Source organism: Rhinolophus hipposideros (genome assembly GCF_964194185.1).
Source record: "Rhinolophus hipposideros genome assembly, chromosome: 9".
Lineage (NCBI taxonomy): Eukaryota > Metazoa > Chordata > Mammalia > Chiroptera > Rhinolophidae > Rhinolophus > Rhinolophus hipposideros.
This window is the reverse complement of record NC_138055.1, coordinates 8834240-8846692: the sequence shown is the minus strand read 5'-3', so window position 1 is coordinate 8846692 and position 12453 is coordinate 8834240. Positions and strand designations below refer to the sequence as shown.

Here is a 12453-nt window from a genome sequence, read left to right as displayed (position 1 = left end):
AATGCTACATAGTACTCTGTGCCTTTGCAAAGGGGTAGAAATGGGGTGACTGTCCTGCCCACCTGGACAGTCCCAGCCCACAGCTGTGGTCCCGTGTAATTAGCAGTAGTTAGTGCCTGTTGGGACAATGAATTACATGGTCATCCTGAGAATGGGAGGGAATGCAAGAGGGGTGAGCAGAGTCCAACGTGGGGCAGGGGGTTAGTTTTGTCTTATTAGCTTTGAGTATGCAGGTCCCAGCCAGAATCCTGAATGGGATTGTCAGGTAGGATTGGGAGCATGGAGGGAGGGAGGGACTGTCACCAGGGTCTACATGGGTCCCTCAGAGCTGTCAGATTGCACCCCCTCTGAGGGGGCAGCCAGCATAGAGGTCAAAGGCACAGACTGGAACTGACAGCCTGGATTCCTGTCGCAGCCTCTGTGACCCAGGACTACTCCCCAGCTTCCCTGTGCCTCAGTTTCCCTATCTGAGTGTGACTAATAATGGTACCTATCTCATTAGGTTAGAAAGATTGGATGAGTTACTGTCTGTAAAGGGCTTGGCACAGTGCCTGGCACAGAGTCAGAGCTCTTGGAGTGTTTGTAAAAGAAGACATACTCACTACTCTAGGGTAAGGGCCAGGCATCTGCAAGGGCTCCCACACTTCCCTGGGGCCAGGCTGGAAAATGAGGCCAGCAGGGAAGCATTCCCATGGGATAGGCTCTGCCAGGGAGCATGGCCGGATGGAAAGGGTCTGCAGTGGAAGGCTTCTTCCTTCACTGGGGCCTGGTCACTACACAAGATTTGGAGGGAAGGAGGCAAAGAAAGGGGTTTCAGATAGTGGGAAGAGGATATGTGCAGAGGGAATGGACCCTGAGTCTTCCCAGGCAGGATGAGACCTGTACTTGGATCAAAGTGTGAGGTCAAACGTTGAAGTGCAAGAGGGGAGACATTATTGGGATTCCCCACGAGGGAAGCAGGTGCCAGGTTCAGTAGGTGACCAGGCAGCCCGGAGAGTCCCAGTGGTGTCCACAGGGACACGTGTCTAGAGCAAAGTCCCCAGGATACCCAAGTTTATCTCCTAGAGAGACTTGGAACTCAGCTGGGAGAGGGACCGTCTCAGGAAGATGGGGGAGGGACACAGGGTAGGTGCTGGCCCCACGCTCCTGGGTGCCACAGGAGGAGTCATTTACTGTCAACCTTCGTGTGCGAGAGGAGCCCAGGACTCAGGACGGGAATTCTACCCCAGCCCTCCACTGCACACCTAAACTGTCTCACAGATGGTTCTGGGCCCCTCCCTGCACGCAGGGCCACCCTCAAGTGGGAGGTGCTGCCAGCGGGCAGAGCTTGGGCAGGCAGGAGCTAAGTGTCAGGTGCACCCCCAGCCCTAGGGCCTCTCAGTCGGGGAACACCTTTGCCCACCCTTCCTCCATCTCTGCCACTTCGCCGCAGCACCTGCTAGGTCAGAGGGCCGTGGGAGAGCTTCTCAGACACCGCCCCCCATACCCAGTTACAGCCAGAGCCGCAATGGAGGTGCAGGAACAGAACCTTGCGTCTTTCAGCTGCGCTTTATGAACTTGTTTCACGTGGCCCAGCTGCTTGACTGAGCGGGCACAGGACCTAGCCTCGGCCCACTGGGCAGATGAGGGGCAGAGCTCCCCACCTGGACCCCGGGGGGTGACCACCCCAGAGCAGCCTCCAATGCCAGGCTCTCTCGGGGCAGCTGGGGCTCCGAGAGGGGAAGCCTGTTCCTGGAGTCGATGGCCCCCCAGCCTAGTGTACCCGAGCGACACAGACTGAGTCTAGCCCTGGCCTGGCTCTGCCTCCATGTCGGCTTCCGCTGGCCCAGGCCCAGGGCGCGGCACCTCCCGGGCCTCACGACCACCAGGCTCCTCCGTGGGCAGGGGCTCCGAGTCCCCTTTGCTCTCAGCATCCTCGGTGCCTGGGCTGGGCGGGGCATCCTGAGAGCCACGCAGGCAACAGTTGGTGGCGACAGCCATGAAGACCCCAGCCAGGGCCACCTCGGAGCCAGCCAGGTAGAAGATGATCTCGTAGTTCTTCAGTGCGTCCACCAGGCGGCCTGGGTGGGAGGGAGGGTGAGGTAAGGGTCTGTGGGGGACCTCACCCTTTACCTCTCACCCCACATCCCCAGGTAAAGGGTGGTGCCCTCAATTTGGTGGGGCTCATGGGTGACACACACACTTGCCCAATTTTTATTCCCATTTTACAGATGCAAAACCCCATGCAGGCACTGCCATTTGATACCTTAAAAATGTCATCTCACTTCCCTGGATCTCAATTTCTTAAGTGACATGGAGCCTTTGGTAAGGCAGCCCCTCCACCCTCAGATCCAAGCACACGTGTGCCCTGTGAGCTGCCCACCTGGGGATATTTGGGGTAGGAGTGGGGAAGGGGTACTGGGCTCAGCCTCACTCTTCTGGGGGCCCCTAACTCTAACTCTTTCCATCTGATACACAGGGCCTGTCTCAGCTCTCCCACTGCCCCCTCCCCACACACCTCCAGGCCTGCACCTCCCAGAAGGCCCCAGACCCCACACTAAGCTCAGTACAGCTGGGACAGGGTTTGTGAGTCAGTCCCTCCTTTTTCCTTCTCTTTACTTTCCAATTTTTCTATCCCAGGCACATATTACTGTCAGGAAAATCTCTAAACTGCAAATATTTTCCCCTAAAGTGTGGTTTCTTCATGAGCTCCCCACTCTCACGGGGGCATTCTTGTGGCTGTCCACACAATGCCGTGACCCCTCGGTCAGCACTTCTGTGGCCTGGGGGAAGTGCCCCTCTGAGCCCCTCTGAGTAGTACTCCCCCAAACTTGCCTTCCTGGTCCCTATCCCACCAACACACAGCCCTGTAGTGTCCTTCACCTTATCACCCATGTGCCTCTTCTGCCTATTAGATCCACCCCAGGGTCAAACAAGAAAATGTAAGATGGTCTCTGAGCCTCTGTGTGGCGGGGGCTGGTTTTGTGGCTTTTCGTGCTGAGCTTGGGGGTCTTCCACACACAAGTTCAGGGCCTTTGGGGTTCCTACAGGGTCGGGTGAGATGATGAGGGCACTCAGCTAGCCCAGCCTTGGAAGGATGGGCAGCTTACCCCATCTCAGCTGCAGATGGAGCCCCAGCAAAAGTGGCCTCCCTCTGCCATTGCTCTACCCCACAGCTGACCTCAGCTCCCTCCTGCTCACAGGCAGACTTCCTGCTGCTTCAGCAATCACCCAACAACCCAGGAAGACCCTAATGTCCCCCACTCCACCTTTCTGGTCCCAACTCCTGCCTTATTTCCCCCAGATATACCCTGCGTCCTCTTCTGTGAGGCCTGCCCTTGCCTGCAGGAAGCCCTCCCTGACCACCTTCATCGGGATATTTCCTAAGATGTGATGAGTGTAGAGTGTCCTGCAGGCAGTGTGCACAGGGGAAGACCCCAGCACTCCTCCTTCTCCATGTGAGCACACTGAGAACTCCAACTCTGCTCCTGGCCCCAGGGCTGGTTCCCCAAAGACACTGTCCCTATTCCAATCAACCTTAGAGGCTGGGGAGATTAAAGCACTCAGATGCAGTGTTTCAAAGGTGTGGGGATTTAGCACTGGGCACGGCCCTGCTCTCATTCTGGGACTGCAAATTGTACTGTGTCTCTGTGCCTCAGTTTCCCCATCTGCAAAAGGAGATAAGTATTTGCACTTCACAGGCCTTTGTGCCAACAGCTGGAAATGACCCAGTCGGTCAGCAGCTATCGGTGTTGGGTTGTTCCTGGCACCTTTCCTGGTTTTTCCATCCCCACCCAGGTGGTACCGGCTTGGAGGAGGGGCTAATTGGCCATGGGAAGGGGAGTGCACCCCACCAGGCTATGTCAGAGGAGGGGTCCCTTCCCCTAATTCCTGTAAGTTCCATCTGGGACAGGAAGGGGGTTTCCCTTGGATTTAGGGGCACTAGGCCGCTCCACCGCCCCCCCTCCTCCTGCGAGGCGCACCGGCAGAGGGCGGTCCGATGAGCACAGCCAGGGCTTCAACGAGCAGCACCAGGCCCAGCGCACTGGGAAAGCGGTGCGCACCCACGGCCGCCATGAGCACCTCGAACTGCAGCGCGCCCACCATGCCATAGGACAGGCCGAAGGCGACGCAGAAGGCGACGAGGGCGCCATAGGAGCGCGCGCGCGCGCTGCTCAAGTCCGTGAGCCCGTTGGCCAGCAGAGCCAGGCTGAAGAGGTAGGCGACGTGCGGCCGCAGCCGAGCCAGGCCGGCCAGGGCGCCGCACGCCGGCCGCGCCACGATGTCCACAAAGCCCACGATGGACAGCAGGAAGGCGGCGTCGGCGTCAGGCACGCCCGCGTCCTTGGCGTAGTTCACCAGCAGGATGGCGGGCACGAAGAGCCCCAACGCCATCAGGAACTTGGTGACCGCGTACACCGCGAAGGCGCGGTCGGCGCACACGGCCACGTCCAGCGGGCGGCGGCGGGTTCCCCCGCCAGGGGGCGCGTCGCGCAGGCTCAGCCCCGCGCGCCCCGCCTCCGCCTCTCCCGGGGCGCCGCTCGCGCTGTCCCCGCGAGGCCGAGGCCCGGGCCCCGGCGGAGGCCGCATGACCGCGCCGCACGCGCAGCAGTGCAGCAGGAGGCCGCCGAGCAGCAGGAAGCCGCCGCGCCAGCCGAAGCGCTCGAGCAGCTGCTGGCCCAGCGGCGACAGCGCCGACAGGAACACGGGGCTGCCGGCCGCCGCCAGCCCGTTGGCCAGAGGCCGCCGCCGATCGAAGTACAGCCCCAGCATGATGAGCGACGGCTGGAAGTTGAGGGCCAGGCCCAGGCCTGCGGGCGAGGCGGCGCTGTGCGGGGCTCCCCAGGCTGCCACCACCCCACCGGGGAACTGAGCCGATGGACTTGTAGGACGGCCTCTTGTGGGGAAACTGAGGACAGGAGTTCTTGCGGCAAGGGCTCCCAATCCCCACCCACAGCCCGCAGGGGCGGAGAGCGGTGGGCACCCTCACCTGTCAGCACCCCAGCCGTCAGGTACAGTTCCAGGAGACGTGTGGCAAAGGATGCTAGGACCATGCCTGCCGACGCCAACAGCCCACCCACCACCATCACCGGGCGGCAGCCGAAGCGGTTCACAAGGATGCTGGACACCGGGCCTGTAGGCAGGGAAGGGTCACCCGTCGGGCTGGCCCAGTCCTCTCCGTTGGACACACTCCAGGCTTTGCACCTCCCAGCTCCAAGTGTAAGGAACCCAGAGGGCAGTGTCTAGCCAAGGTCACACAGCTTGGCTGGGACAAACCAAGGAGACAGTACCCTATGGGGGACTCAGGAGGGACCTGTCCTAGCGCAGAGTTCCCCTCTGAGAACAGGGAACCCAAAGCATAAGGGTCAGACCCCACTGCCTTATCTTCATAGCTCGGAACCCTGGCTTGGCTGCCTTGCTCCCCAGGCTCCCCCACCCCTCATGCTGTTTAGCCAGGATAACTCCAGTAATAACCCTATCTCCACAGGTGGTTAGAGCTTGGGGGAACCAATACTCTCATTTAGATCTGTTTCCCCACCTGTAACTTAGCAGGTGTTGGTCTTTTGGCAGGAATGGTGGGAGTCTTGCTGGGGCAGCCACCTGGGTGCGGTCTCCACTTCGGGCTGCTGCCCCCTTCCTTCCCTCTCCTCCCCTCTCTCTGGTGCCAGCCATGGGACAGGAAGGAAAAGGTTTCTGTGTCCTCCCTAAGGGGCCCCGGGGAATTCTCAGGGGGTTGAGTGTCTCCTGGTCCCTAATCCCCACCCCCAGTCCTGGACCTGGGGAGGGAGCACTGACCGGTGCCATAGAGCATGGCAAGCATGATGGAGGACACCCAGGCCATGTCACTGTAGCCGGCACCGAAGTCACGCATCAGTGCGCGGAAGAAGACGCTCACGGCCTTGGGGAAGCCATAGGCGAAACCGGTGACCACGAAGCAAGCGCCTAGCACGGCCCAGCCCCAGCCGCCATCTGGAGGGCCGACGCCCCGCCGGGGACCACCAGTGCCCATCACCGCGGCCTCTGCTGGAGGAGGGGAGACAAGAGTGAACGCGAGTGTCTGTAGCCCAGACAAGGAAGGGGGATGGAGAGGAAGCGGCAAAACAAAGGCACGGGCCCACCCACAGGAGCCTTGCTCAGGGGCTGAAGCCAGGCGGTAAACCTCGGAGGGAACCTCCCCTCCTCCAAGGGGGTGTGAAGAATGACAGGAGGATAATAGATCCCTTCTCACCTGAGTCTTGACTTCAGGATGGCTCACTCTGAAGGGTGGGCACTCCTTGCTCCTCAGGACCTAATGGTGGCAGGAGAGGGGCAGCCAGTGTGTGGGTGGGGACCTCTAGTGTTCCCAGTGTGCATGTTTGAGGGTCTCAGTGAAGCAGGGCCCAAGTGGGCCCCCTGTTGTAGGAACCCTACGCCCCATCCGGCTGGCTTCACTTTTTAGTTAAACAGTGAATCACACCCCTGCAGCGTGAGCTCAGAATGCCTCCGGGATGCCCTGCCAGGGTTCCCAGCCATCACCCTGTAGTTGCTTGCTAATCACAAACTCCATTGCTCAGCATTTCCCCCAGGTTACTCCCCGCACCGTTCCTGGATCGCTGGCACCACAAGAGATACAATGACAGAAGGGGGCATCATGAAAGAAACACGTCTGGGACTGTCCTGCAGCCTCTGGAAGAGTTCCCTGATTTTCCCTTAAACACCCCCAGCTGGCCTGAGAACGTGAGGCAGGTTTTGGAGGTGTTAACCCGCTGCCTTCTCAGACCACCGGTGCTCTGACACTAAACGCTTATTCTACGACCCACTCCTGTGTGGGTCTATTGGCTGAGCAGCGCAGGCAGCACGAGCCCCCGCTCGGGATGCCCTCCAGTTACATCAAGACAAAGGGACAAAGTGAGGGACAGGCACTAGCAGCAAAATGGGTAGTTTATGTTCCTCCTTGGTCTTGTGGTGTGTTCCTAATTTTTCTCTATGATCAAGAGTGACTATTGTCATTAGAACATTATGGGAGAAAAACAAAAAGACATTTATAAAAGAACATTAGCCTTGTCTCAGAAGCCATGGAAGCTGAATTCCAGTTCATCCCAGCCTAGCCATGGATTTCCTCTGTGATTTGGACAGGTCCCCTCCCTACTGAGTCGCAGTTTCTGCACCTGTAAGATGAGTGATCACCCCAGGCCAGCAGAGAATCTTGGGGTGAGGGTTGGAGCTCTGGCTCCTACTGGACAGATGGGGATCTTTGAGGGGGCAACAGGAAATAGACATTCTGCCCTCCAAACCCCTAGCAGTCCCCCAACCCCTACACGTGCAGAAACTGGCTCTGACGCCTCTCATACTCCTGGAGCTTGGACCTGGGGATCACACAGCATCCCCATGAGCCCCCAGAACAGACATAGAGGGTGGGCCTCAGAGACAGGACCGACCCCCTGCCCCACAGCTGGGGCAGGAGCCTCCTTCCCACAGCCCCTCCACACCTGGGGTCTCCCTCCTAGCGTTGGACAATGCCAAGGACCTGTGGGTATCTGGGACTCTGCCCCTCCCCCACCAGGACCGGGTTCTGGCTTTTCCTGCCTTTCGTCCTCTCATTATGGACAAGAAGGTGGTCCCTGGTAGCCCTCGCCCCATACTCACCAGAGCTGTCCAGTGGGTTTGGGTATCTAGCCTCACATCTGAGGCCTGCAGGGAGGGGCCACTCCGCTGGCCCCTCCGTGAAGCCTAGCCTGATGGAGGGGGGCGCAGCTGAAGGCGTTTATTGACGGCAGATCAGCTGCTGGCCCTGCCTTCACCCCTACAGCTCCATAGCTAGCTACCCCAAGCCCGGGCTTAGAGTACTCCCCCACCCCTACCTCCTCTAAGAGGCTTTAGCCTGGGAGAGGACAAGGGACAGGGCAGAGACCAACCTTGGGGCCCCGTCCCAGGCCTGCCCAGGGAGGGCTACATAGATAGGGAGGTCCCACTACCTCCTAGAGCCCCGGGTAGGCAGAGGACACAGAGAGCCCTGCCTTGGGGGTCCTAGTGGTCGTGGGCGCAGAGCCCTGCATGGGAGAGACCCCCACCACTCCTAATCACCTGAATTCCTTGCCTGCCCCCCACGCCCAGGCCACGTTCCAGGAGGGGCCTCTGTGGCTTTTCCCTGGATAAAGCTAATCCAGGAGGAGAGCCTGGGACTAAGGGGGTGGGAAGGGGCAGAACAAAGGGTGCTGTGTCTCAGGCCTCCAGAGGGTGGCTTGCTGGTGGTCCTGGACCTTGGCCGCTGCCACCCCTCCTCCTCTGGAGACGCAACTATTTCCTGGGTAACCCACAGCAGAAATTAGGGCTGGAGATAGAGCTCGAGGGCTTTAGGACAGACCTTAGGGCGGACGGGTGGCTCAGTTGGTTAGAGCGCGAGCTCTGGGCAACGGGGCTGCCAGTTCAGTTCCCACATGGGCCAGCGAGCTGCGCCCTCCGCAACTAGAATGAAGTCAATGAGCTGCTGCTCAGCTCCTGGATGGCTCAGTTGGTTGGGGTGCGGGCTCTCAACCACAAGGTTGCCGGTTTGACTCCTCAACTCCCCCAAGGGATGGTGGGCTGTGTCCCCTGCAACTAACAAGGCAACTGGACCTGGAGCTGAGCTGCGCCCTCCACAACTAAGATTGAAAGGACAAATTGACTTGGAAAAGTCCTGGAAGTACACACTGTTCCCCAATAAAGTCCTGTTCCCCTTCATCAATAAAATCTTTTTAAAAAACCCAAAAAGATACAGTAAGCGCGAAACATATGAGGCCATGGTGGTATAACAGCGTACTGTGTTACAGCAAACTTAAAAAAAAATTTAAAAAGCCTGGCTTGAAAAGATGGATGTGAGGGGCTGGGAGCGAGCGAGGTCTCCCAAGCAACTACCACTGGTCCTCAGGACCTCCTGGACCCCATTCTCTAGTGGGAGGTCTCTTCCCCAACCCCTTCCCGGACCCCCAAATCAGACACCCCCAGTCCCATTGCCATGTCCACTTGCTTTATTTCTCACTGTGTACAAAAGTTAAATGGGGACATGTGCGGGGCAGAGGAGGGGGGGTGTAAGGGGCTCCTCCCCACTGGGTTGGAGAAGGGGGAAAGAGGTTGGGGGCATGAGGTAGGCCCCCCAGGGAGAGTCCTGGGGCCCCTGGAGGGGAAGAAATGGTTCTGTCCCCCAATTCCGCCTGCTTTAGTTTGAAGGTCCCAGACCCCAGACCAGTGCCTTGGAGCTGCTCATTCTGGGGGTGCAGTTTGGGGAACGGCAGTCACCCCCAGCATCAGGGCCCCGGCTTCTTGGATCCACTGCTACTTCTGCTGCCACCATCTCTGGGCAGACCCTGGACAGGTGGGGTGGCGACCTCAGACCCGATGGAGGAAGGCGCCTCAGCGGATAAGGGGCGCTGAGCGGTCATTGGTGACAGTGGGACGCAGCTTTACGGTGGCAAAGGGGTTTGTGCCCCTGTGGGGAGAGAGGTTGGGGTGAGAGGAACCCAGGTCGTCAGCCGTCTGTGGATCCAGGGAAGGCACTGGACGCCTGAGCCAGGTATCCACCCCTGCCTCCTGCCCCTATCCGGTCCCCTCCACTCACCCCATCTTGCCTCTCCCCGCAGCCCTGCACTGAGCCCGGTGCCCTCTGACCCCGGCTCAAGGACTCACCGAGGGAAGAGCTCTGGGGGGTGCTGCTCCCAGGACATAAGCTTCTGCATTGGGGGTGGAGGAAGGGTTAGATTCTGGGCCAAAGAGCAAGGAGGCCCTGTCCTTCCCTGTCCCCCTTCCAGACGAGTAGAGGACTGGCCCAGAAGCCGATGCAGGGCTAGGCTTCTGGGAAACGCAGCTCCAGTATTCTGAAGCCCAGAATTCTGCAGGTTTCAGACCTGAGAAGCCTCTGGGCCACAGACCATCTCCAGGGCTAAACCCCGCCCCCCAGGATAAGATGGCGGGGACCACGAGGGTTCCCCCCAGGCTCTGACCCAGGACCTTGGTCTGGCCTCCCCTAGGGAGGCAGGAAGAACAGGCCTTTTCCAGTGCTCCCAGAAGGACACCTAGGGCTCCAGTCCCTGAGACAAATGCTCCCCTCACCCGCAGCCCCAGACTCAGAGGCCCATCGCACCCCTCCCTGCACAGGTGGGCAGAGTGAGGCTGGGGTGGGGGGGCCCATTGCTAGACTCAGTGGCAAAGCAGAGGGTTACCTGGTCTCCGGTCTCCCTGCCCCTGGACAACCCCAGGGTTGAGGACAGACTGGGGGGAAGGGGGCTCACCTTGACGTCACTGGCCACGCCCATGCTGCCCATGCTACCTCGGCGGCTGCCAGGCAAGGGTGTAGGAGTGGGGCTGGGGGCCCGGCTTGGGACCCGGCTCTGGGTTCGGGAGCGGGACTGGCCGTCCCAGTACTCTGAGGACGCTATGGAGTTGCCTGGCCGGTCCAGGAGGTCATCCAGGCTATGGCTGCCCCGGAGCGGGTAGGACCTGAATCCAGAGAAAGGAGAGGAGGGAAGGGGTCCAGGAGTCAGGTCCTGCTGCTTCAGCCCCATCTGCTGGGCCCCTGCACCTGTGTGAGAGGAGCCTGCTGGCCTGACGGCAGTCCTGAGATGAAGCAGAGGGCTGGACACCATGACCTTCATGGTAGAGAGATGGGGCGCCCTTTTCCAGAGGCTGAGGGGGCTGGGTCCACTCAGGACTGCAACTCACAGATGTACCCGCTAGTGGGCAGGGCCACCCCCACTGGAGTCCCCACCCCTACTCCATGTCTGACCACTCAGGTACCTGGAAGGTAGCTCATTCATAGGGCTCATGGGGTTCATGGAGGTCACTGGGGTCAAGGGGTTCATGGAGGTCACGGGGTTCAAGGCATTCATGGGGTTCATGGAGGTCACGGGGCTCAAGGCATTCATGGGGTTCATGGAGGTCACGGGGTTCAAGGCGTTCATGGAGTTCATGGAGGTCACGGGGTTCAAGGCGTTCATGGAGTTCATGGAGGTCACGGGGTTCAAGGCGTTCATGGGGTTCATGGAGGTCATGGGGTTCAAGGCGTTCATGGGGTTCATGGGCACCTCCAATGGCTTCACATAGGCCTCGGGGAACCAGCCACTCCTGCGGGGCGGAAGCAGACGGTCCCATAAGCAAAAGGCTCAACAACAGTGAGGCCCAAACGCCAAGTCTAAGAGAAGCACACAGCACTGGCCCTGCTGCTGCGGGCCTTGCTCCAGGGGCTTTGCAGAGAGTAACTCATTTAATCCCTTGAGGAGGTTGTGGCATTCAAGGCCACCGGTCCAGCCTCATGTCCCACCAGGGGCAGGGCACCTAAGAGGAGGAACTGGAAGTCTGAGCAGGAAAGCAGTGTGTCCAGGGACCTACGGTGACCGGTGACCCCTTCATTTCCTGCTCACTGAGCACCCACCGCATGAGGGCCCAGAGAGCCAGGCCCAGCCTGGCAGAGAGACAGACACCTGAAGAGATGTTTAGAAGGGTGACAGTGAAGGGGACGGGGGAGGGGACATCACAGGCAACTGCAGGAGTCCAGAGGAAGGGGCGCCTGAGCCCAGGGTGCCTGACTCCCAATCCTGTGCTCTTTCCTTCTCAGCCCAGCTGCTGCCCTCTGGTTCGGGAGACCCCAGGCACCTGCTCATGGAGTCTGTCTGGCCAGAGGCTCATTACTACACCTTCAGAGCAGCCGAGGTTGAGGGGGACGCACTATGACCGACGTTTCTTAACCTTTTCAGACTCCACAGAATCCATCAGTTTCTTTCAGAACATCTAGGAAAATGTCCTCCAAAAAGTCGCCTTCGATCCAAAACCCAATCAACAACATTCTCACCTAAAGGTAGAACTGGAGGCCATTTCAACTCAAACTGACAGAATCAAACCATTGCAGTACATCTTACTTCTGCTTTCACCATAAAGTGCCTACTGATGTAAAACTTGCCATCATTTTCCCTAACCTGTGAGTCATAGAAAGAAGAATGACGTCCGAGGAATGTGGTTTGAGAGCACCGGTTAGAAGGTTTTATCATCAGGTGCCCAGGAAGTTTGGTACTCCTGTTGCAGGGACTTTCGGGGTGATACCCTGCTGCCCTCTGACATGGGTCTGCAAAGCAGGTGTTTCTGCCATCCGTGTGGTTAGTCATGTGTCTCCCACTGGCCCATCATTCCATTCCTGCTCCATGTAGTCACCTGCCATCCACCCATCTATGCGTACACTTGTGCCTAACTGCATCACCCTGTCCAGCATCACCCATGCGTCCGTGCACTCACTCAACCATGACCCATGTGGGCAACCACCCATGGATCACTGATTTACTGTGTATCCACTAATCCATCCATCACCACTTGCCCACCGGCCTGCCCTGCCACCTAACAACCCATTCACATACCTCTCCAATCACCCATCAGCCCATGCATGTACCCCACATGCCCCCTCCCGTGCCCCCAACCACCCATTCGATCCCCACTGATCCACCCATCTTACCTATCTGCTCACACGAGCTGCAT

General features: G+C 59.1%; 2 protein-coding genes across 2 annotated transcripts in view; both read right to left on the bottom strand.

The window, feature by feature from the left end:
* Positions 1–1782: 1782 nt before the first annotated feature.
* SLC16A8 (solute carrier family 16 member 8) lies at positions 1783–8689 on the bottom strand (the record flags this gene model as incomplete). The annotated part of the gene is made up of 4 exons (XM_081060506.1): positions 5776–8689; positions 4970–5113; positions 3963–4790; positions 1783–2060 (listed from the first exon to the last, which is right to left on the bottom strand). The coding sequence occupies exons 1-4, from the start codon at positions 5987–5989 to the stop codon at positions 1783–1785; spliced, it is 1464 nt and encodes a 487-aa protein (XP_080916632.1). The 5' UTR covers positions 5990–8689.
* A 261-nt stretch (positions 8690–8950) lies between these two features.
* Positions 8951–12453, bottom strand: part of BAIAP2L2 (BAR/IMD domain containing adaptor protein 2 like 2) — a 28450-nt gene continuing 24947 nt past the window's right edge. The window contains exons 11-14 of the mRNA XM_081060248.1: positions 10729–11055; positions 10224–10431; positions 9622–9665; positions 8951–9424 (exon numbers count right to left, since the gene is read on the bottom strand). Of these exons, the coding sequence (XP_080916374.1) occupies positions 9349–9424; positions 9622–9665; positions 10224–10431; positions 10729–11055 (655 nt within the window). The 3' untranslated portion in view covers positions 8951–9348. The remainder of the gene's footprint in view (positions 9425–9621; positions 9666–10223; positions 10432–10728; positions 11056–12453) is intronic.